This window comes from Eleutherodactylus coqui, chromosome 4 (assembly GCF_035609145.1).
Source record: "Eleutherodactylus coqui strain aEleCoq1 chromosome 4, aEleCoq1.hap1, whole genome shotgun sequence".
Taxonomy (NCBI): Eukaryota; Metazoa; Chordata; class Amphibia; order Anura; family Eleutherodactylidae; genus Eleutherodactylus; species Eleutherodactylus coqui.
This window is the reverse complement of record NC_089840.1, coordinates 147301326-147327737: the sequence shown is the minus strand read 5'-3', so window position 1 is coordinate 147327737 and position 26412 is coordinate 147301326. Positions and strand designations below refer to the sequence as shown.

Sequence of the window (26412 nt, the reverse complement as noted above, 5' to 3'; positions counted from 1 at the left end):
ATAATGACAAACCATTTCCTTTCTGTGGTTATCTACAACTTCCAAAACTTCCTATGATTTAGACCTGGGAAGAATGATGAAGACACATTGCTCATAATGATTACAGAGTGTCACAATTGTTTAGTCTTTTGTGATAAGACACGTTACCGACATCACAATCATCATGTTGGGCAAGTCATGGCTCTTTCAAACAATGCAGGGACCCTTGGTTTTTCAGCTTTTCTTCTATACTTGGATACAATGTAAGTTACAGATTATATATTATACTGGAAAACTGATTATATTATATATTGTCAATACAGGGTTGCTGTAGAAGAAATAGACACATTATGCAGAAACCAAAATATTACAATGTTACAATGTTCTATGTAGGAGCCTTTTCACGAACACGATCCACTTGTTCCTCTGTAACAGGGGTCTCCCAGAACATTTCCTTTGCATAAACAAGTGACCTGAAATGTCATGTTCCAAATGTGCTCACATGATGGTGACATCAGGAGAACCTGCAGTTGCAAAAACTTTCATTCCAACTCTATGCTACTACGGATATTGTGTGTTTAACTGTAATGGTTTTATGCAACGTTTAAAGTGTCTATTTCTTTTATAGTAACTTTATCTATTAGAGTTTTTCTGTTTTGTAGAACTTAATGTTTATGCATAGCATGACGACAATCATAATACGGAGGACCTGTCACACATTTTAAGTTATATTCATTCCTGAGAAATGCAATGTTTATGGTGTGCAGTATAGTGAAATATGGTGTTGATTATGGGGCAGGCATGTTTCTGGATTTCCTAAGAATAATCCAATCACAATGCCTTTCTAATAAATAGATTTAAAAATTCACACTTACGACACACCAGACAAATTCTTCTATACAAAAAAGTATACAGATATGTACTGTAGGATTGCCGTGTGTTTGGAGATATATATATATATATATATATATATATATATATATATATATATATATATATATATTTCATTTATATATTATACACACACACAGTTGTGAAAAAAATAAGTATACAATAAAACTATGGTTTTATGCATCGGGATACAATCAAAAAAATCTGGTCTTTAGACATTCTTAAAATTTAGATAACTGCAACCTCAAATGGACAACAATGCATTGCAAATTATGCCATGTTATAATTTATTGAACAAATCAGGCCAAAATGCAGAAGTATGAAAAAGTGTGAAAAAGTACAGCTCTACTACTGCCGCAGGTGCTGCTAATCAAATGCACTTGATTAATTGATCATCAGCATGTTTGACCACCTCTATAAAAGCAAAAAAATTCCATCAGTTTGCTTGTCTGGAGCATTCACGTGTGTATTAACACAATGCCGAGAAGGAAAAACATCAGCATTGATCACAGAGAAACAATTGAACCTTCCCATCAATCTGGGAAGGGTTATAAGACCATTTTCAAACAATTTGGATCACATCATTCTACAGAGAAAAACATTCCAGACAGCTTACAATCTTTCCAGGAGTGGCTGTCCAGTAAATTCATGTCAAGGTCAGACCATGCAATGCTCGCTCAAGAGCTACATCTCAGACTCTAAAGGCCTTAGTTAGCATTAGAGATGAGCGAGCACGCTCTTCTCGAGTAACTGCCTTCTCGTCCGACCGCGCTCGGTGGGGGCAGCGGGGGTGAGCCCGTTCGGACGAGAAGGCAGTTACTCCCTACGCCACCGTCCCAAGCAAGCTCGGACAAGAAGGCAGCTACTTGAGAAGAACGATGCTCGCTCGACTGACTGACCTTACCGAGCGTGCTCGCTCATCACTAGTTAGCATGTTAAATGTTCATGTTCATGACAGTACAATTAAATAAAAATAGAACAAGTATGGTATGTTTGAATAGTTGCCAGGAGAAAGCCTTTTCTAAAATTGTGGGATGAATTACTGAATCTTAGCAGGAGATTGGACCCGATTACCCTGGAGGTCCCTTCCATCTCCACCATTCTAGGATTCTTTGAGTTAAAAGAACATGACTGCACAGCTAAAGTTTGCAAAGTTGCATCTAAATAAACCATAAGACTTCTGGAATAGGATCTTAAGAGTGCTGGACATAAATTAATGCCCACAAACCTCAAAGAACTAAAGCAACACTGTAAGGTTTCCTTCACACTGGTGATTGCGATATCGCTGGGAGAAAATTGCTGCAAAATCAGTTTTGTTCAGGCGCTCTTTTAACATCAGAGATGCTATTTCTTGTTAAAGATCTTGCATCGCATCGCTGCCGCCTGCAAATTTCTTGCACAAAAGTCAATGGGAGTTTCTAATAGGAGTTTGTGCATTTCGTTTTTGATAAAAAGGAGGCTGCATAGGGAAACTTGGGCTAGAAAAAATTGTAAAACGTAGAAAGATAGGACATGCTATGACTTTCAAGTTTCGCAGTATGAGTGAAAACATTGCAAACATCTGCTCCGACCTCTGTGTATAAAAGGGGTTGTCCTGCGCCGAAACGGGTTTTTGTTTTTTTTCAACCCCCCCCCCGTTCGGCGCGAGACAACCCCGATGCAGGGGTTAAAAAAGAACACCGGAGAGTGCTTACCTGAATCCCCACGCTCCGGTGACTTCTTACTTACCTGCTGAAGATGGCCGCCGGGATCTTCTCTCTCCGTGGACCGCAGGGCTTCTGTGCGGTCCATTGCCGATTCCAGCCTCCTGATTGGCTGGAATCGGCACGTGACGGGGCGGAGCTACACGGAGCTACACGGAGCCCCATTGAGAACAGAAGAAGACCCGGACTGCGCAAGCGCGGCTAATTTGGCCATTAGACGGCGAAAATTAGTCGGCTCCATGGGAACGAGGACGCTAGCAACGGAGCAGGTAAGTGAAAACCTTCTTATAACTTCTGTATGGCTCATAATTAATGCACAATGTACATTACAAAGTGCATTAATATGGCCATACAGAAGTGTATAGACCCACTTGCTGCCGCGGGACAACCCCTTTAACTTACAGAAAAAGAGGCTAGATACACGATACATACTACAGGAAATACTCAATCTCCATTTGATCTGATAGCATGCAGCAAGCCAGATTGCTTTATAGAGGAGCAAAAATGTACAGGTGCAAGTTGATTGCGCAGCCACTCAACTCAATCCAGAGTGGGGGATGGTGACTGCTAACAGACCTAGGCCGCACAATATGAACTGATACCAGGATTACCGCCATAGATATGTGTGTCACACATGCAGGGGTACAACCCGCACAGACAAAGCAGTGGATTGCCCTGCATTCAAAAAGTGTGCCACACAGGCATGCCAGCCTGACCTCTGTGTATTTGGAGCATACGTCTTCGGGCTGACCTCTCATTTAGTGGCGGGCACTTGTAACTGCAGGCATGGCTCCCATTGATTTCAATGAGCACTGTGCCTGCAGTTACAAGCACCGGCCACTACATGGAGGGCGGCGCGGTGGCTTCCACTTCAACCTCTGTGTTACTGCTGCGCTGACAGCATGCGCCCGCTCAGCTGATCAATCGGGGCCCTGAGCAACGGACCCTAGCCGATCAACTATTGATGACCTATCCTGATGATCCTAGGTCATCAATAGTATTTCCCTGGAAAACCCCTTTATGTGTGTGATTCATAACATAAGATTGCCTTTTTCAGTCCATATTTATTAGGTAAATGTCTATTTATTATATAGCTAGGTAAAGCGGGTATAATGTAATTAGCTTTTTGCTTGCTTTGTCCTTGTATGGTAATGAAGTTTTTTAAAAGTGTTTTATCCTCATCTTCAGACTCTTCAGGTATACAAGTACGTGAGGTCAAGGCTGCAGTTACGGGCTCAGTGACTATCACATTTAACTATGACACTTATTGGTACAGGAATCTAATAAGCAGCTGGTGCAGGCAAGTATCCATGACAGAGTGTGAAAATATAGTGGACACAAACATTGACAACCATAATGGAGACAACGGAAGAGTGTTTGTTTCACAAAGCACTGAAAGAATTGGTATAGTTAATGTGACCATGGTGAATTTACAACATTGGGACACGGGTCTGTACAAATGGCGCATATGGACTGGAACAGAATATAGCATCATTGAGAATGTCCTTCTGAAAGTGATTGTTGGTAAGTAAAGATATGAAAAGAAACTGGAATTTTTAATTTTTCAGTTGCACTAATGCAGATGATTCACTAAATATTTTCCTGTTCAGTCTCACCCCCTAATAGCAGGGGACAGAACCAAGCACTACTGGGGCTTTCTCTGCAGGGGCTACATAGCAGGCTCTCAGGCTGTCCTTGTAGTGTAGTGACTAACTAGAAAGCAATAGTTGATTAAGGCCCCCTTCACACGAGCGTACCCATACTTGTACACACCTGAGCGCTGCATATTTGCAGAATAAACTATGCTTCTTTGGGTGCACATTGGCATATTTTACTGTACTTTTTGCTCCTACAAGACATGTTCATTTGCATGTGGCAAACAAAGATGCATTGATTGAAATAGCTAATTGGTCTAATGAGTTCCAGATCTGTTTTTTTTTTCCAGCACAATTATGCAATGGTTCACACACCTCCTAGCATTTTGCAAGCATTTCCACAATTTTCCACATTCCAATTAACTTCTACAGGGAATTTGGGTGCACAAGTGTGCAAGAAAATAGAGCATGCTGCATTTTCTTTTTTTGCGCAACCAAAAACTGCAGAAAAAATACACACATATGAACAAACCCATTGAGATCAGTGTGTTCTATTCACAGCTTATTGCGTGCACACATACGCCCATATAAAGGGGCCTTAAGGCTGCTTTCAAATTAGTGTATTTTTGGTTCGTGTTTTGCAGACTGTAATAAGGAGCTAATGTAAATCTATGTATCTATTTTCATGGTCATATTTTTCATGGTCATGTCTTAGAAACATCCCCTACTTTTCTTTGTTTTTGCCCATTAAGGCCGCCTGCAGACGGGCGGGAATTCCGCGACGGGATTTCCCGCGGGATTTCCGCCGCTAGAAGCTGCCATAGGATTGCGTTAACAAACGCAATCCTAGGCAGACGGCTGCGATTTGGCCGCGCAAAATCTCGCGTGGCAAACAAATCGCAACATGCTCGGCTCCACTCTGCGCATGTGCTGGCTGCCTGGCAGCCGACACATGAAAGAGCCGGGGCCGGCGGAGAGGTGAGTGCCCGTGCTGCTCTCTGCAGAGGCTCGGGTCGGGTCCCGCTGCAAGAATTCTCGCAGCCGGATCTGACCTGGCCGTCTGCAGGCGGCCTATAGGTGATGAAAAGTGTTTAAAATATGGATGCATCTAAATGTCAACAGTAGTTCCACAGTATTTGATCTGAATATACCTCTGCATTTGCTGTCTTTGGTTTTATTTTCATTATTTCCATATTTGCCCAGTAGGAAAATAAAACCAATGACAGTGAATATGACAACAAATATAGATCAAATAACACTGATGACATACAGCTGCAATTTCATCTCTAACAGATCCGTATTAGGGAACTGTATAACAGATGTATTACAATGCACTCAAATGGCCAATAGTTTAAATGCTGCACCTCTCTCTCCTACGTCTGGTCTCAGCCCTGGCATTAAATAGGACAGATAATGAAGATCGAGCCACCAGCTGTGCTAAGTCAATATTCCAAGAGAAATTAAAAGTTTTATGCCACTCTATATTAAACTCTGCAAGCAAGAAGACACTTTCAGTTGCCAATCAAACAAAGCACTAAGCTTTAGCCGTTATATAGTAACAAGGTATTGGGATACTTTCATATGTGCTGTACTTTCTGTATTTTGGTTAGTATAGTAACTTACTGAAAAACATTCTATTGTAGTTAATTAGAGAACCCTATTGGGCCCCTAAGCCAGCAAAAAGTTTTGTTGGCAGCGTGACAAAAAAAAAAACAAAAAAACACAATTCTGGTGTTGTTTTTTCTTCTGACAACAAACATCAAGCAGGACAAATAATGCATTGATTTGACAGATTAGACTTTTCTGGATGTTTTGGTTTTTGTGTTTTGATTTTGTTTTTAGAAATATGGGAAAAGGTTGTTTTTTTAAACTTTTGTTACATTTATTTTTCCTGATAATTAAAAAAAATTCTTTTTTACCATTTTTTACATTTTTCTAACTCCATAGGAGACTTGAACATGCAAACATTTGATGACTCATGCAGTATAATGAAATTCCATAGTATTACATTGTAGCACACTGTGACAGGCAGTCTATCAAGGCATGTCTTGATAGGCAATCAGTCATAGAAATTCTGCAGGCGTTTATGAGCCCCAGGCTGATATGGCAACCAATTGGTACCTCGCAATCTCATCACTGGAGGGGAGGCCTTTCGGACCCCCAAATACTGACCGGTGCATTGAAATGCTGCTCTCAGAATTGATAAAAGCATTTAGCCCCCTACAGTAAAGGATGGGCTCAGTTGGTTCTGCAGGCAAAGGACATTATAGTGTTTGGACACATTGAGCTTGTTCTACTTCAAACAGCTGTAGCTCCGGTTCTATTAGAACATCGTGGTTTTGTTGTCATTATAAAGACACGATTCTTGCCTTTAACTCAAAAGCATGTCAATATTACTTACAGGACCGTTTGAAGTGGAGTTGGGAATTCTGAATTTACGACTGTCAGTTTTCAGTCAGTGGTGCAGAGCTGGGGGGTGGGGGAGACCAACAGCAGATCTGTGATCCTCCTGTCTCTTTCTGTCTCAGGGGAGGGGTGACATGAGTTTTTTTTTACACCCCCAGTCAATCAAGAGCATAATTGCTCTCTCATTGTCACATCTTATTTTTTTCATTCCTCTTCTGGAGAAAAACATAACTTACTCATCTAATCATTCCTCCACACCGATTAACTCTCCAGATGCTGCAGTCATTGCCTACTGTGAAATCAATATGTATTTACATGAAAGAAAATTACTTTTTTCTCCCTGTACACAATTCTGAAAAAAAAAATGTTCCCTGCAGCAAAAAAATTGGTTAAAGCTATTCAGTACATTATGTGTACCCGAAATTGGTTCCTCTAAGAACTAACACCCATCTCACAAAATACAAGGTGTCATACAGCCTCACTGCAAAGAAATAAGAGCTATGACCGCTGGAACACAAAAGGTAAAAAGGTTTTACTGGTTCTAATTGCTAAAATTACAGTAGTTTTGTCCTTAAAGCGTTAAAAATACACTTAAGGCAACTAAATTATGCGCCAAATTCATACGAGATATAAATTCAAAATCTACAATTAAGGGTGCATTCAGACGACCGTATATCGGCTGGGTTTTCACGCCCAGACGATATACGGCATCTCTCTCTGCAGGGGGAGGAGGCTGGAAGAGACGGGAGTAGTGCTCTGAGCTCCCGCCCCCTCTCTGCCTCCTCTCCACCCCATCTCTGCCCCTCTGCACTATTTGCAATGACAGGAGGCTGGGCGGGGCTAAGTTCGGGGAATTAGCTCTGCCCCCATCCCGCCTCTCCTCATTGAAAATAGTGCAGGGGGTGGAGAAGAGGCAGAGAGAAGGCATCTTTGGTGCGTGATGCACAGGAGTTTCCATGGACTTCCATGCTAGCTGGACAAAAAGGGAGTCTGGAGGGAGTGCTGCCACGCCGCTAAACCCAGAAGCACATTTTAAATGTCCCCCTGTATGTTCCTGTTAGTACTCGTGGGGATGAGAGGACTCCCTGGGGGCTCCCTGCATCTCCACTGGGCTGGAGGGATTTCCCTGAAAGCAGGGAGAGAGATAGGAAGATGAAGGGAGTCCCTAGGGAACCCCCTTTATCTCCGCAAGGCTGGAGGGATTTCACCACAGCAGGGAGAGAGAGAGTGAGATGAAGGGAGTTCCCAGGGAACCCACTTCATCACTGGGGACTCCCTTCATCTCTACGGGGCTGGAGGGATTTCCCTGCAGCTGGGTTAGAGGGATTTCTCTGCAGGGGAAATGGAGGGATTTCCCTGCAGCAGGCATATCCCTCCAGCTCCTCTGCATGCGATTCCCTCTCTCCCTGTATAGTGGTCTAGAACAACGGGTCCCCTCCATAATGCATGAATGAAATTGTTTTGTGCCTACGTGTTGTCAGTGTCTTTTATGTTGCCTCATTATGATGTGCATTGCATAGCTGCAGCACTGAATGGGTTAACTCTCTGGGTTATGTCTGGAAATGTACCTTGTTGTGTTGGTTATATAAGTGGGAGTGGAGTTGCGAAAGACCCACGCGGACACCTTCAGTCCGTGGGGGAGCCTTTATGGAAGAGAGAGAGAGATGACTCTAACTTTCCCAGGGCCTGTTTACACCCAGGAGTTGCGGGTGGTTTTCTACCCACTGAGGTACTAAAGAAAGGGAATACCGTGACCCGCCGTTGCATAGTGGAGTGTGTGCTTAACTTGAGTGCCGACTGGTAAAGAGTTGTTGAGAGAGAAGAGAAGTTGTGCTGGGCCCGAAGCCATACAGATTACTGAGACTGTAGACTACTTGGTGTATCCGTGATTTTCCTCCCTGTCGCACCACTTTGTGAAGTTGTACTGAATATTCTGCTGGCATGGATTGTTTCTTGTTTAGACTGTAAATAAGTTTATTTAAGTAAACTAGCACTGACAACCATTCCCGTCTTTGCAAATTTAAACTACCCCGTGAGTGTGGACCAGTTCTTTCATCACCTGTATTCACCGCGGAGGAAGGAACGGTGGCGTCACCCGTGACAACCTTAAGCCCAGGTAAATTGCACCGTGGGTTCCCTGTGTGTAGGCCATCCCTCAGCTACTTGGACGGGTCCCGAGCTACCCTCAGGGTGAGAGAGGATAGAGCCCCGTGACAAGGCCCAGACTCTACCCTGCTGTCTCCTATAGAGGACCCGCTCCTTGGATGCTGCACCTGCTGCGGGGAAATCCCTCCATCCCCGCTGAGATGAAGGGAGTCCCTATTGATAAAGAAATGCCATGTTTTTTTTTCAGCGACATGCAGCTCCCAATCGTGTGAATGGGCAATTTCACCACTAGTTAAGCTTGGGACTTCATAGCGGGAAATCGTCCATTCACGCAATCTTTTTGCATGGCTAACTCCTGCATGATTTTTACGCCCATGTGAATGAGCCCTTAATGTAACTGTTGTGGGGGTTAAACACTTAGCAGCCATGATCAAAGTGAACGCTGATCGCAGCTCTTGCAGGCTGGTGTCAGCTGTCAAAGACAGCCAGTATCCACCATGCATCAGCTGTCAATCTGACTCCATACAAAACCTTGTGCACACCAGATGTAACTATAATGCCCTAAGGCATCAAGATGTTCTTCTTCTTCTTTTCAATGGAAGTCAATAGCAGCTGCACCCTCTTTAAAAATACGTGTATCTCTTTTTATTTTGTAATAATGGTTTAAGCAATCAGATTATAAAGTCAATAAAGAGCCTAAGGCCACCTTCAGATGAGTCTATATTTGTTCTGTGTTTTGGGAGCCATAATACAAAACTAATATAAATCTATATATCTATTCATATGGCTGTATTTTTCACACTGTTTTTGCATTTTTGCCTCTGTATTACTATGCTTTTCTATTGGGGAAATACAAATCAGCAATTGCCCAGTAGAAAATAAAAAATTTGGAGGCAAAAACGAAAAAGTAGATCATGGTAAATTTAAAAATCAAAACAGCGTGAAAATATGGCTGTATGAATAGATACATAGATTGACATTACAGTTGTAATGTTATCTGTAACATGTCCGCAATATATATCAGCGGACAATACAATACGCTCATCTGAAACCAGCCTAAGGCTTTTTTCCCACGAGCGTATATCAGCGTCTGTCTTCACGGCCGACCGATATACACTATGATCTGAGAAGTAAAAACTTGTGAACGGGTGCACAAATCTAACGTTTGTGCGCCCATTCAGACGGCATGGGCCCCGACGCATATACGCCAAGGTTGCCATGCCGATGCCCCTTTCCCTTCCCTCCCCCTCGCCGGCTCACCTCTTCTCTCCTCCCTTCTGGCTATAAGCAATGGGAGGGGGCGAGACAGTTCAGATACTGCTCCAAGCTCTCGGCTACCTTTAGTAGCCAGGAGCAAGGAGATTTTAAATTTCCCAGGCCCCATCTTCTTTATTTGCGTCCGCCATTTTGGCGACGGGCACATGCGCCAAAGCTGGGGAAAGGTCCATGGATAAGGATCCCTTCGGGGGACATAGCCTCGGGCCTTAGGTAAGTAATTTCACCTCCTCTCACGGTTCGGATCCATGACGGGAGGTGAAACTTTAGTTTTTTAAAACTTTTACATGATCGCTATTATTAGAGATGAGCGAATCTACTCGTTTCGAGTAATTACTCGATCGAGCACCGTGATTTTCGAGTACTTCAGTACTCGGGTGAGAAGATTCGGGGGGCGCCGGGGGGGCGGGGGGAGGCGTGGCGGCACGGGGGGTAGCAGCGGGGAACGGAGGGAGCCCTCTCTCTCTCCCTCTGCCCCCCACTCCCCGCTGCAACCCCCCACTCACCCACGGTGCCCCCCCGAATCTTTTCACCCGAGTACGGAAGTACTCGAAAATCGCGGTACTCGAGCGAAAAAGGGGCGTGGCCAGGTAGGCTCGCTCATCTCTAGCTATTATCCATCACGTGACCAAGAACCTTGTACTGCGGCCGCCTGTGAGATTCCCAGGCTCTTAGCTACATTTAGTAGCCAGGTGTGGGGAGATTTGCGCAATCTGCGGTTTTTGCGCATGCGCCCGCCATTTTGGCCATGGACACATGCGCAAAACCAGGGGTAAGGTCTGCGAATTAATCTGGGGGCCTTAGGTACCTAATTTCATCTCCCCTCATGGATATGATCCATGAGGTTAAATGAAACATACTTTTTTCTTTTTTTTTTTTACAATTTTTTAAACTTTTACATGATCGCTGTAAAGGGTCCCGCGGCCCGAGATGACAGCACCAGGATGTCGGCTACTTCCGGTAACCAACAGCATTGAGCTGTCACGTCCACAGCCTGCAGCATTTTAATCCCCAGAGGATGCATGTTTTTACATCCTCAGGGATTGAAGCCTAGCAGGCCAGGACGTAAAAACACTATGGGCTGGTCACTAAGGGGTTAATCATCCCAAACAAAAAGAGTATATACAAACTAGTCAAAATACCCCAAAGAAATGCCATAAGGTAAATGATCAAACAAAACCAAAAAAATGAACAAGTAAAACTAAAAAGTATAATCATAATAAATATAACAAAATTGAAATAAAATTTTTTTTTTTATTTTTTTTTTAATTACGCAGCTTCATTCTTCACTCCAGGATGATCTTTCTTTGTTCCTCCTCTGTGCTCATATTTCTTGGATCCAGGAACTTTCACACATGTTATGCCTGTTCTAACAAGAACCCTCCTCTCCCTTCTCCACCCATACCTACTCTTTTGGAAAAGGACAATTAATGGCAATTAATGGAACTTAGTGGCAATGCAGGAGAAACCCCCACCATACCTCCACATCCTTTCTTCACATATGCATGCATACCTACAGAAACATCCTATAATCCACAATCCCACTTTTCCTTCTTTAGTTATGAATATATATACACATATACATACATACATATATACATATATTTCCCCCAATGTGTGGCGTGGGCCTTACTGACCCACCTGCATGACTCACTTTCCTCAAACCACCTTACACAACAAAAAAACATAATCCACCCCATTTTATAACACAGTATACAGATCGGGCCCCCCCCCCTTAAATATACTTTAACACACGTGATATGAAAAAAACACAAAGTATTTAAAAAATAATGAATAATATTAAATACAATGTACCATAAATTATAATACTGAATTAAATCATGTCAAACAGAAACCATAATCACCACCCCTTTTACCTTACCATTTAGGTCCAAGATTAGTATTTGCAAGCCTTTTCATTGTACCTACTTGAAAACAAAACAAAAAGCTAAGTTGTGTCACACAACCCTTCACCGTGGTTGGAGGCATCAGACTAGGGCACCTTGAGAGACCTCTCCATAACCTAGAGGCCCTAGGTGTCCCCAGCTTTTTGCACTCCAGGGAACGCACCTTCACCAGGTCACTAATGATGTCCCGAAATACCACCTCCACGGGTGGATTTTCTGTTGCGTTGACACTAAACACCTGGCATGCCATGTGTAGTATCTAACCACTAGGCTAACTAGATATAAAGTGCACTTATCCTGACCACCTAGAAGTCTGAAGGCCCCATATGCCCACTTAAGATAGGAGAGGACAGCCAGCTGGGGCCAGCCGATGGAAACTACTACCCTTCTATAAACCTCTGTATTGAAGACATAACAAAGCAAGAAATGCTCCATGGTCTCCACCGTAGAGCCACACTCTTCTCGGGGGGCAATTTCTTTCCTCAGAGTTCCTGTACTTCAGATTATCCCTCACACACAGCTTACCGTGGAAAGAACGCCAAGCCATATCCCAAAACTTCAATGGGACCCTTACTGAATTAAGTAACACTAGCCCACCCTCTAGGTCTTGCATTGGGCAGAAACCTGAGGGTTTCTGGAAGTGAAAGGCAAGAATCCTTTTATCAAGGAATCCTCTCAACAGGGTCCTGATCTCCACAACCCCCAAACTTCATCAACGAATAACCTTCAGAACTGGTGCAACATAAGCCGGAAGATATGAGTAAATGAGTTGTACAAAAGTCTTTCACTTGCCCCCCTGTCTCCCATTTCTGGAAGAAGGGAAGAAACCAGGAATGGAGGCCAAGAGGGAGCCCTTTCTTAATTCCAGAAGTTTCCTATGTTTGTGTTAAAAAAGGTATTCACTAGGAACACCATGTGATTAACCATGTCTAATCCCCTTGTCTCCTTATGCGGTATGTAACTTCACGTTTGCAGCCTATTTCCCCATAACAATTGGAAAAACAGGCTGTAGAACTGCATACAAAAAGGCTCTGGCACAAAACAAACTCTGCCTAGATAAATTAACAAAGGGAGCAGGAAGGTTTTTATAAGACTCACTCTTTCCCTCAGGGATAATGACCACCCTTCCATTGATCCCCCTTTTGACTGTCATCCTTTAGTCTACCTTCCCAATTTTTCTCAGGGTAATTGCCCTGGCCGAAATAGATGGCTTTGCAATTGGGGCACAGGGAGAGTGCTTGGGAGATCAAAACAAGGATTGCCTCCTCCCAGCCAGAGACCTTTGCACTTATCCCAGTTGACTGGAGAACGGGAAACTTCTGAATACTCATTAAACTCCGACATCACCTATTCCACCTTCCCTGGAGGAAACAAAAATGGAGATGACGTCAGCATAAACTACCACCTTCAGGGCAGACCCTGGCACCTCCAGGCCCATCCTGACCCCGGCTAGCGGCCCATGACCCAACCTTCTAAGAAAGGGGTCTATCGTGAACACATATAGGGATGGCTCAAAGGACAACCCTGACAGACACCAAAATCCACTCCAAAGGGGCCCCTTTGTATAAAGTCTTTAGCCAATCCACAAACCCCCCGGTAGACCATATCTCAAAAGACATCACCAGAGGTACTCATGATCAGCCCTATCAAATGCCTTTGCCTGATCCAAGGACAGCAAAAACCCTCTCCAGTTTCCAGCCTTATCCTACTCCACGGCCTTCTGGACACCTAGTACAGCACTAAAAGGGCTTTGGCCAGGAATAGAGCTATTTTGGTCCCTCAAGAGTAGTTTGGATGCAAACTGCACCAAGCGTCTAAATAGTATTTTGGCCAAAACCTTCTGATCTGTATTGAGAAGCGCTATGGGCCGCCAATTTTCAATATGGGATGAATCCTTACACTTTGACAGAATAATCAGTGCTGACTTTCTCATTGGCCCTGGCAGAGTGTCCTAGGAAAGACACTCATTATAGACCTGGGCCAATAGGGGATCCAATTGCTCCTTAAAAGTCTTATAAAACCTGGATGTTAAGCCATCCAGACCCAGCGTTCTGTTGGGCTTAAGCCTTTCAAAGGCCAGTCATGCTTCCTCTTCTCTGATAGGTTCTGTCAAAATGTCAAACGATGAAGTCATCCGCTCCCTAGGGATGGTTTTGGCCAGGAAAGCCGTAACTTTGCCTCGATCTAGATCAGTGTTTCTCAACTCCAGTCCTCAGGACCCCAAAACAGGCCATGTCTTCAGGATTTCCTTAGTATTGCACAGATGATGTAATTATTGTCAGTGCATCAGACATTGCTACCAGTGTTCTTACTATAGGCCATCTTGAAAACATGACCTGTTGGGGGTCCTGAGGACTGGAGTTGAGAAACACTGATCTAGATCCTTCCTTGCCAAAAGTTGCGATTAGTAAGAGCTGACGACCTCCAAGATCCCCAAACTGGACCTCTTCAGTGATCCTGTACTGACAATTAGTCCTGCCACCAACCTACTATTAACTGGCATCTTACAGTTTCTTTAGGGGTCAGGCAAGCGGAATTTCTCAAAATCCCTCTCAAAAACTAAAGACGTGTGTCTATCATATTTACATTCTTTTAACAAGGATTTCACTCTGGACACTTCCTCACGGCTGCCCCCAGTTGAGACAAGCTGCTCAAGTTTCCTCCTCAGACCCTGATAAAAAGGTACTTAGTAAGGCATCTTAGGCTAGTGACCCCACGGAAATACTTTGCAACCCTTTTCTTGAAAATCTCCCACCACTCTGACTTACTGCTGCAAAGGCCCATCAGTAGAATCTGGCTCTGAAGAAAATCCTCAAAGGACAGTCTTATTTCCGTTTCTTCCAGGAGTGCCGAATTCAGTTTCCAAAAACCTCTTCCCATCTGAGGGGTTTCTGAAACATTCAGAGGTCTCTGTAGTGACCCATGATATATTATACATAGTTATTACAGCGCTCCCTTGTTACAGTCCTGGGTGTAAATAGATAATTGTAGAGATCTCTGTACTGACTCCTGATATATCTATGCATAGTTATTAGAGCGCCCCCTTGTTACTGTCCTGCGTATAAATAGATGATGGGAGAGATCTTTGTACTGTTCCCTGATATATTATACATAGTTATTAGGTCGCCCCATAGCCGTATTTTTTCTAAACTAAATAAAACCAGTATTGTTAACTTCTCTGGGAATTGTAGTCTGCTCATTCAATTTATTACTTTAGTTGCCCGCCTTTGTGCTCACTGAAGCTCTGATATGTCCTTCTTGAGTACCAGTGGCCAAAACTGTACACAATATTCCATGTGTGGTCAGTGACTTGTAAAGAGGAAGAACAATGTTCTCGTCATGCGCCCCTAGACCTCTTTTGATGCACCCCATGATCATATTTGCCTTGGCAGCAGCTGCCTGACACTGGTTGCTCCAGTTAAGTTTACAGTTATAAAATCCCCAAGTCCTTTTCCATGTCAGTGTTCCACAAAGGTTTCCCATTTAGTGTGTAATGGTGACATGTATTTCCTCTGCTCATCTGCAGAACCTTACATTTACCAGTGTTAAACCTCATTTGTCACTTTTCTGCCCAAACCCCCAACTTATCCAGATCCATTTGCAACCACCTTCTATCCTGTCTTGCGTTCATTTCTTTTGCATTATCTGTAAATATTGATATTTTACTACACAATCCTTCTACTAGGTCATTAATAAATATATTAAAAAGAGTAGTGTCCAATACTGCCCCCTGTGGTACCCCACTAGTAACACCCCCACTAGTAATGGTGACCCCTCTAATACTTTCCCCTTTGGTGACCCAATCAGAGTATGCACCATTTATAACCACGCTCTGCTTTCTATCACTGACCAGTTACTTGCCCACTTACACACATTCTCACCCAGACCAAGCATTCTCATTTTATACACCAACCTTTTACATGTCACACTATCAAATGCTTTGAAAAAGTCCAGATCCAATGACTCTCCCGGATCCAGTCTAGAACTTACCTCCTCGTAGAAGCTGATCAGGTTGGTTTGACAAGTGTGATCTCTCATAAACCCATGTTGACATGGAGTTGTCCATATTACCCACAATGGAGGTAAGACTTACTGGCCTGTAGTTTCTAGGTTCACTTTTTGACCCCTTTTTGAATATCTGCACCACATTTGCTATGCGCTAATCCAATTGAATAGACACTGTCACTATAGAGTCCTTAAATATAAGAAACAACAGTCTATCACATTACTCAATTCTGCATCAAGATCTGCACATTAGCAGGGCAAATTTTGGTGGTGAATATTCCACTAGAATGCATATTGCACAATGCAGAATATTCCGTCCTGTGTGAAGCACCAGAATCATCACTCCACTAATGTTGTGCCTTTCCACTAAAATTAATGGAAGGTTTCAAGATTGTGTGGTCCTTCTCAATGAAAAGGAGAAAGAGTCTGTAATACAACAATGGAAAAGCCATAATTCTTGTCTTTTGGATAACAACCTCTGTATATCTCCATATAAAATGATTACAGAGCTATATTGGTTTTGTTTGTCTTTATCTTTGCATCACTGAATATTACATATATCCATAATCTGGCTATGCTCATAAAGCCTCACTGACCTTACTGACAGCGCTACTGACCTTACTGACAGCGCTACTGAACTTGGCATTCCTGTAAAAATATATTTTAGAAACTATAGGAATGATAGCAAACAATTACAGAATGTCAATAATATTAGTTTCAGCTCAAACCATTTGGAATGAATTGGGATATATTTTATTATTACTCAAGGTATATTTTTTACTTGTATGTATTATATTTTTTTTATTGTAATATCAACAGGGCTTCCATCCAAATTCCTTGTGGTTAATTTTAAGGCTTATGACACCGTGGAAATGAATTGTGAATCTACTGAAAAACAGAAATCATCAAAAGCTTGGTATAAAATTTTGGGTCCTGAGAAAGTTCAATGGGTGGCTCATTCTGATGGAAACCGCAATATAGACTACAGTTCAAGAACTACAGTGTTTGTTAATGAACAAAAGAGAGTTCTGATAATGAAAATGACAAATCTGGAACTCTGGGACAGCGGTTTCTATCAGTGTCGTGAATCAGCAGATGAAACCATCTTAAAGGAAATCTTGCTGCTAGTAAATTTAGGTAATATTTTTAATATTTTGTGGACAAAATTGTTAGTGTGAACTGTGCAATGTACTGATCGCCAAAAAATTGTGCAAAATGAAACACAGAAATCAAGCAGTTTGCCATAAATCAAAACTCTTAGGCCTCTCTTCCACGCTTTTTACCGTGATTAACACAGTATTTTGAATGCCGCTTTAATCACGGTATAACGCTCCCATTGTTTTCAATGGAGCCTAGCAGATATGCGCTCAATCGCGCCGCTTTCCAGCACCGCTATTTACGGAATCTGTTTATTTTTTGCATTTAGCGCACCTCATCAATGACCTATTGTAAATAGAGATGAGCGAGCGTACTCGGAAAAGCACTACTCGCTCGAGTAATGTGCTTTATCCGAGTATCGCTGTGCTCGTCCCTGAAGATTCGGGTGCCGCTGCGGCTGACAGGTGAGTCGCAGCGGGGAGCAGGGGAGAGCGGGCGGGAGAGAGGGAGAGAAAGATCTTACCTCCGTTCCTCCCCGCTCTCCCCTGCAGCTCCCCGCTCCGTGCCGGCACCCGAATCTTCAGACCCGAGCACAGCGATACTCGGATAAAGCAAATTACTCGAGCGAGTAGTGCTTTTCCGAGTACGCTCACTCATCTCTAATTGTAAACAATAAAATCTATTTTAAACAATGAGCACTGCGATGTGAGACACACACAAGAGAGAACATGCTGCGATTTGTTTCCCGCATTGCATCACGGTGCTATACAGGAAAGCATCGCTCATGTATATGAGCCCATTCAAAAGGATGGGGTTTATATTTGTGCGTCTCGCAGCACACAAATTTTGATGCCTGTGTGAAGGCAGCCTAACTGAATGAATGCTGTGTGAACACAAAATTATACTTAAGCTGTGTCTATTGTTTATTTCCTTTTTATTTAAAATTCTGAGCTGATTGAGTTAACAATATACTGTATGTTCAGAGCTGTTCTTCTGTTACAGGGGTTTAAGTCCCATTCTTCCCAGCACAGACTAGTCCAGACATTGAGGAATTTAAACAGTCCCATAAGACCACCTAATCTCTTCACCCTACTGCTGTTGCACTATTTTTGTTTTTCTTCCTAAGGCTATTCTAGTAACATAATAAGGTTGAGAAAAGACAAATTGCATTTCGAAAGTCTGCAGACTCTTTAACGTTTTTACATTTTGTCATGTTGTATAAACTAAAAACCTTTATGCTTTTCCCAATCATTACTTACTCAATACCCTATAATGACAAAGTGACAACGAAATGTACAAAATCTTTGTAAATAAAAAAAAATGAAAAAACAACGTTTTGCATTGACATAAGTATTCACACCCTGTACTTAGTACTTAATTGTAATATCTTTGGCAGCAATTACAGCTTTCAGTCTTCTTGGGTATGATGCCATAAGGATTGCACACTTGGATTTGGGGATTTTCTGCCATTCTTCTCAATAGATCTTCTCCAGCTCTGTCGGGTTGTATGCAGCCGTCTGTGGACAGCCATTTTCAGGTGTCTCCAGAGATTTCTGATTGGCTTCAAGTCCGGCCTCTGGCTGGGCCACTCAAAGACATTTACAGAGTTGTTTCTAAGCAACTCTTGTGTTGTCTTGGCCGTGTGCTTAGGGTCATTGTCTTGTTAAAAGGTGAACCTTCTTCTCAGTCTGAGATTCATTGCACTCTGGATCAGGTTGTCATTAAGAATATCTCTGTACTTTGCTCCATTCAGCTTTCCATTAATCCTGACCGGTCGCCCTGTCACACAGCATGAAGCATCACCAGTCTTTACTGTAGGGATGGTGATGGGCAGGTGATGAGCGGTTGTGATGATGGTTTCCCCCAGACATAGCACTTAGAATTGAGACCAAAAATTCCATCTTGGTGTCATCAGACCAGAGAATCTTGTATCTCGCAGTCTGAGTGTCCTTCAGATGCTTTTGGCAAACTGCAGGCGGCTTTCATGTATCAGTTACTGAAAAGAAGCTTCTTTCTGGCCTCTCTGCCATAAAGCCCAGGTTAGTGAGGGCTGCAGTAACTGGGAGTTTCTCCTGCAATGACCGAGCTGAGCACGCCAAAGTGGGGGAGGCCACGCGCATTAAAAGATGGTTGTCACGGGTGGCTCTGTAATGCCCCCCGACAGTGTCGATAATGGGGCTGTGCTCAGCTGTCCCACAGTGACACAAATAACATACTCAGGTACGTTTGAAATAAATAACTGTTTTGTCACGGGTGACACCAGTACTCCAACCTGAACTCACAAGTCTAATGATGGTGGAATAATTTGAGATGAGTCCAGTAGCTTGAATTAGCAAATTGGGAGCACGCAGTTTTACTGAAGCTTGCTTGCAATGACAGATAGATAGGCAAGGTGTTGCAGATACAGCAGGGTTCACAACAATGCAGTGAATTGACACAATGAAAACTGTAGATTTGACTATTGAATCTCCACTTATCTTCAATACTCTCTCTAGTGCTAGAGGTAACTCAATATTAATCTCCCCACTTGTTACTACTTGAGGGTTCACTGAAAGTGTAGTATGAAGGAGTGACATGAGAGTTGTAATGGCTGCTGAACTAATCCTAGTTTTAAATTCACCGGGTAGTTTAACTCACTGTTAAGTGGGATGCTGATCTCCAACTCTTTCCTACTGCTTCTGGAAAGACAGGGGAGTGGAAAGGGAGCTCGCTACCCTTGCTGCACTGCTGAATTGTTGAACACACACTGAACTGCAGATGCCTCCTTTCTCCGACCACGTCTTGCTGCCTCTCCTGACTGCTACCGACTCCTACTGCAGCAACTCACTAACTCTTCCTCCACTTCCTCTCTTCTTCCCGCACTTTCTCCAAACTCCACCCCCATAGGGACTCATGTAGTGTTTTCCCACTCTGAACTCACTAGCCAATGAGTGGAGGCATGACATATAGGCAACCAGCTATTGCCAGCGCCAAGCTATCAGCTTAGAAAAGGGGAGAAACAGGGTTTCTCTGACGCGCAGCACCTTCTATGCCTAAGGGAAGCGCATAGACAGGTGTGACAGGACCAAATGTTAGGAGGACTGTTTTGTAGGACCCTCTGGGCCATTACACTCCCATTTGAACATAGCATCTTTGGATCTCAGCCAGAGTGACCACTAAGTTCTTGGTCATGTCTTTTACCAAGACCCTTCAGTGCAGCAGAAATGTTTTTATCGCCTTCTCCAGATCGGTACTTCCACACAATCCTATCTCTGAGCTCCACAGGCAGTTCTTTCTTCTTCATGGCTTGGTTTTGGCTCTGAATTGCATTGTGAGCTGTGAGACCTTATATAGACAGATGGGTGTCTTTTAAATTATGTCCAATCAATTGAATTTACCCTAGGTGACTCCAATCAAGGTGTAGAGACATCTCAAAGATGATCAAGAGAAATGGGAGGCCCCCAGAAGCTAAATTTTCAAGTGCCATACTGAAGGGTGTGAATACTTATGCTAATGTAAGATGTTAATTTTTCTTTTTTTTAATACAAACATTTCTAACATTGTTTTCACTTTGTCATTATGGCATATTGAGTGCAGAATGACAGGGGAAAACTTCAATATTTATTTTAATTTGCACAAGGCAACAACAAAATGTAAGAGAATGAGAGGGTCTGAAGACTTTCTGAATGCAGTGTAAGTCCATTTTAGTTTTTTTCCCTTAAAGGGGTTGTCTCGCGAAATCAAGTGGGGTTATACACTTCTGTATGGCCATATTAATGCACTTTGTAATATACATCGTGCATTAAATATGAGCCATACAGAAGTTATTCAGTTACCTGCTCTGTTGCTAGCGTCCTCGTCTCCATGGTTCCGTCTAAATTCGCTGGCGGCTTGCTTTTTTAGACGCGCTTGCGCAGTCCGGTCTTCTGCTCTGAGCACGAGCCGCTTCAGTGTGCCCGCCGCTACAGCTCTTCTGCGCATGCGCAGAAGAGCTGTATCTTCTCGGGAGCGCGCTGGAGCGGCCATTCTGCTACCATCCTCTGTTAGAGGAAGGTGCAGAAACTGGAGCCGCCCAGCAGCCCAGCCCAGCCCAGCCGCCCAGGTAAGTGATGGGTGACGGACTGACGGGGGTGACGCGTGACTGACTGCCGCTGTGGCCCCGGGGCCTACCGCTGGGGAGCCGGGGGCTAGCGCAGGGAAGCCGGGGGCTAGCGCGGAGAAGCCGGGGGTAGCGCGGGGAAGCCGGGGGCTAGCGCGGGGAGCCGGGGGCTAGCGCCGGTTACCTGCTGCCTGGCGGTGGGTGACTGGTCGGCCGCGTTCAATCCCGGGGTCCAGTCGGCAGCTGCGGGGCGTCTGGTTGTCAGGGAGACACAGCTGGTAGCGTCTCGGGAGCGCGCGCACGTCGGGCTACAGCAAGCGACGGGAAAAGAGCCGGCGGCCATCTTGGGGAAACTTTTTATAAGTTGCTGAAACGCTGGAACTGTAAGTACAAACCAGCTAGAAAAGTCATTTACAGGGGGGCTTAGTAATGTTTGCTTAATTAGGGGGACTGGGCAAAAAAAAAATTTTACTGCTTCCTCGAGACAACCCCTTTAAGGGTGAATACCCACTTGCATTTTCCTTGCGCGTTTTTCTCACACGATATTGCTGCTTTTTTTTTACGTGATTGGCAAGACTCTCTAATGTTGAAAACGCATCGCAAGTTGGTGCTTTGCAATTTTTGTGCGATGTGTTTTTAACATTAGAAAGTCCCATTGACAATCACGTGAAAAAAACTCGCAAGAAAAATGCAAGCGTCCAGGAGCCCTAGGTGGGGAAAATTGGCTTCTACCTCATTAGGGGTTTTTTGCCTTCCTCTGGATCAACATTGGGGGGTAATAGGCTGAACTGGATGGTCGCATGTCTTTTTTCGGCCCTACATACTATGATACTATTCTCCTGCAATGTTGATCCAGAGGAAGAGCAAGTCTCTTTTCCAGTAGCACCTATAATTTGTAATATGTTTTACTTCTAAGAAAATGGGAAGATGGAGCAATTCCTCTACAGCGCCACGTATTGGAAGGCACCATTCCTGCAAGTCAGTGTTAGACTTTTTGACAAGCCTTATAACAATGAGCGGGAATTGTAAGCCAAATCCAGAAAAACCATTCACAAAAAGCTGTTTCAGGGTTTTTGCTCCCATTCAATGTGCAGTAGGTTTCTTGCTTGGTAGTGAGAGGCTTATTTTTTCACTTTCAGTTTTAATCTTACATATCAGCTTCTGTTTCTCAAAACATAGCTCAAGTAAATAATATGCAGAAATAAGCATTGCATAGTTAAACAATTAATTAAAACTAAATTCCCTTTACAGATACAAAACATGTAAGTCCAGTTGATGTGAAAGCTAATTTCAGCAGTGGACAAAATAGTAGCTCTACAGCAGATTGGAAGTAAGTAAAAGTCCTGTTCCTTGCAGATCATTTTAGGCTGCTTTCAGACAAGAGTATGTCACATCTATATTTAACCCTTTCCAATCCAATGTCGGGCCTGCCCCGACATCATCATTTCCCTCCACAGCTCCGATGTTGGGACAGGCCCGACACTGCAGTGCAGGAGTGCATCTGCACCCGATCATCAGACACATCGGGTGCAGATGCACTCCTGCACTGATCCTCATCAAGCACCCCCGAGGAGAAGGCAGAAAGGATTTTTAACCCTTTCTGCCTTCTCCTTTACACATTACATAGCGCTGAATTAGCGCTATGTAATGCACGGAGATTCCGGCTGGCGATCATGTGACCGCCGGTGTTACCTGACCCCCAGCAGTCACATGAATGCCGAGTCGGGAGCCTGCACCATGGGGGGACCTGCTTACCTGCCCGGCGTCTTCCGGATTCTCCCTTCTGCCTCCCGGTCCGGCGATCATGTGACCGCTGGGTGCCACCTGACCCCAGCGGTCACATGATCGCCGAGCCAAGAGGCAGAAGGGAGAATGCGGAAGACGCTGAACAGGTAAGCAGGTCCCTCCACAGTGCAGTGAGCACCTGCACCCTCCTGAACTCTGTCAGTTCAGGAGGGTGCAGGGAAAATGTATTTTTTCTCATCCATTCTCCCGAGCTCCAATTTATTTGAAGCTGGGGAGAATGGATGAGAAAAAATAAATGGATTGGAAAGGGTTGATCAGGGATACAATGCTAGTTTTGTCTGTTTTATGTGCAAAGGGATTAAACCACGGACACATCCAACTTGCATTCGTATTTCATCTTTATTTGGATCAGTATTTGCATTCATCAGAATTATTTTCTATTGTTCAAAAAATGATACATTTTAACCAGTAGAAAATACAATCTATGAAAGCAAATACGGATGAAATACTGATAATATACATTTCATCTGCAATACATTCATACTGAGGATCCGTATTATGGGTGTATAGCAGTAATGAAAATATAAGAGCACAAGGTAACCGTGTGACCCTTTACTTGTGGTCAAGAATGTTTTCTCACTATTGGTAAATATGCCCACACTTTGACACTGGGTAATGATCAGAATCAAATGTTCTTTCCGCCCTTGTAAAAGGGATTTTTAGTATATGTTCAATGCCCTAGGTTTTCCTGCACTTGAAAGGATGAAACACATGACCTTGAACAATGTCATCATTTTTCCTGTTATCATTTGCAGAACTAAGCACCATAGAGCCTGGAATATTCTACGCTGGATACTCTTTTTCTGTATGGGACTGTGTGTTCTCCTCTTCAGCCATTATGAAAAAATTTCAGGTGAGTTTAAAGATGTATTTTGCTTATATACAGGGATGTAAAAAGTAACCAAGGAGACCCATAATAAAGTTACATCACAAAGATTGAATGCATTCTGATATCATTGCACTGCAATATTGCACATATACAAAGATCACAATGTACATAATGACAGCACAGGAAAGAAAAAAAATGATGACGTTACAGGGTTGATGCGCATAGCAGGGGAAAACATGGGGCCCCACAGTGAAAACTAGGATAGAGCTGCATTCAATTTTTCACTTGTCTCTACCGTCCATAGTCATCACTAATGGCACCATAGGTGTCTGTGGAAATGGCCCCCCTTAGTTGTTGAGCCGCATAGCAGCTACTATGCCTGCTACTCTCCTAGATGTCTCTCTCTTTATATATATATATATATATATATATATATATATACATATATATATATATATATATATATATATATATATATATATATATATATATATGCAGAGATTGTATAATACTAACCTTGTTTCTGTTTCTTTTCAGGCAGCATATCTTACATACATCTGATGTGTAATCGCTCATTAAACAAGACCTGATCTGAGACCCAAATACGTGACTGTTCCAAGCACTGCATACCTTATTGTAATTACTGTATTGTTTGGATTATAAGACTCATTTTTTAGCAAGAAACATATCTTGGCAAAAAGTTCCTGCACCTTATACTCCAGAGTTGTGGGGGGAAATGACAGTGCCAAACCCCCCTGACCATTTCCTTATTGGACAGAGTGTTAATAGAGCACTTTGCTTGGCACAGGAAATAAGAACTACCTCCATAACTTGCACCTGACTGCCCGGAACTGCCATCTTACTCTATTGGCATTCCATTTATTAAAACAGTACCCAAACTTCCTATCCCTAGCAGTCAGCAAAGATGCATCCCCTGGAGCAACCTACCCTATCGGATGCTTCTTGCCGCCTTGCCTGGCCGATCAGTGTATCATCAGATCCTCCTACTTCAGACTTCTCAACAGCAGGCCAGCCCAGTGCGGCTGCCGGCACCATTCTGCCATGAACTCTCCGTGAGCAGGAGCAATTGGACAATGCAAGGAGCTGCTGTTTCAACACAGGCCCTCCAGGCTCCCTGCACACTTGTCTACCTAGGAGGTCAGCCTGGACTGAAAACTATTTCACTTTAGTTACTTATGAATTTTTAGTTTTCAGAACTTTTCAGAGCTATCATTAGTAGACCTCCCAATAAAATTCCTCCAATCTTCTTTCTTCTTTGTCTCCAGTAAACTATATAATAATTTAGTGTTCTAATTTATCTGCTTGAAGTACCTTGTCCTTAAGAAACCCATCAAATTCCCCTGCCTGCCATTGTATGGAACTCTAAATTTGGACCTTGAGATCAAAGTAAGCAACATTAATCCCTCCACTTCTTTAAACTATCAAGGAAATTTTAATTAGCATGAAATATTTTTGCTGTTTTCTGTTGTCTAAAATCAGGGTGTGTCCTGTAGTCAGGTGTGTCTTGGGGCTCTTTCACACGGCGGTATGCGTCTTTACATTTTCTCAGCCGCGCCGTAAAAAATTGCACGAACATCCGTTTTTCTGTGCTCATGGACAGCGTTTTCTCATCCACTCACACTACTGAGAGCGATGTTTTTAGTTAAAAAAACACGTCGCACCCTGGAAAAGCCCTGCTCTGCCAAAATCCTCGGGATGCCTGCCAATGCCTATATAGAGGCACCTGTAAGCTTTTCACAACAATGGACGCTGCTAAAATGCCTTCCCCTTCCTTTTTTTAAATTTCCCATAGAAGTGTATGGGAGCCGGCACTGCATATCCAGCAAAAGATAGTTCTAGAACTATCTTTTTAGCCACCATATAATAGCTGGTCCGTATTTCGGTCGCGTATGTTCCATTTTTCACTGTGGAACGTTTTTACATGCCATATATTCACCCATGTGAATTACTGCATTGGAAACTAATGCCACAGATTGTCGTGTTGGACGTAAAAACACGCTGTTTTTTCGCTTGTGTGAATGAAGCCTTATAGTGTGAAAAATCCGGTATGTCTTTATTTTGCACCCCAGATGGTTTATATATATATATATATATATATATATATATATATATATATATATATATATATATATATGTGTGTGTGTGTGTGTGTGTGTGTGTGTGTGTGTAAGGTTGTTAAAAAAAACTACTATAATGTGATAGAAAGCAAGCAGTTACTCAGCCTTTTGATAAACCTAAGTTTGACTTTAACCCTTTCTCTGTCAAAGGTATATATCATTCTTCCGTGCAGGGAGGCACTTCAGTACCAAACGATGAATAATATCCTTGCTACTAATGGCTCTATTTCAGGCAGCACTAGAATATCGATCTTGGTCTTGCTTCAATAGTTCTAACCCTGTTACAGCCTGAAATAGAGGAGGCTGATGTAGGAACCGCATATGATTGCAGTTCTCACGCTTATATCCCACTCCAGGCTATGTAAATCCAAAATGCCAGCTCACCGCACGAACACAGCAACTGCCGGGTGCACGGATAGGTGCCAGCACACCTCATAGCAATAGAAGACAAAAACCTCTAGCACTTCCACGGATATCAGGATAAAAAACTGTATTTATTTTGACATCATGGATAAAAACATCTTCCAAATTTTTTTTCCTTTTTGCGCTTACATGTCCTTATTCATAGCATGTTTACTAAGATTTTCCGGGGCTGT

General features: G+C 43.1%; 1 protein-coding gene across 1 annotated transcript; it reads left to right on the top strand.

Moving 5' to 3' along the window:
* The first annotated feature begins 218 nt into the window (after positions 1-218).
* Positions 219-24332, top strand: LOC136624760 (uncharacterized). Its single transcript, XM_066598689.1, has 6 exons — positions 219-242; positions 3762-4097; positions 16687-17004; positions 22295-22373; positions 23605-23702; positions 24216-24332. Exons 2-6 carry the CDS (start codon positions 3884-3886, stop codon positions 24266-24268), a joined length of 762 nt encoding a protein of 253 aa, XP_066454786.1. The 5' UTR covers positions 219-242; positions 3762-3883; the 3' UTR covers positions 24269-24332.
* The last annotated feature ends 2080 nt before the right edge of the window (positions 24333-26412 follow it).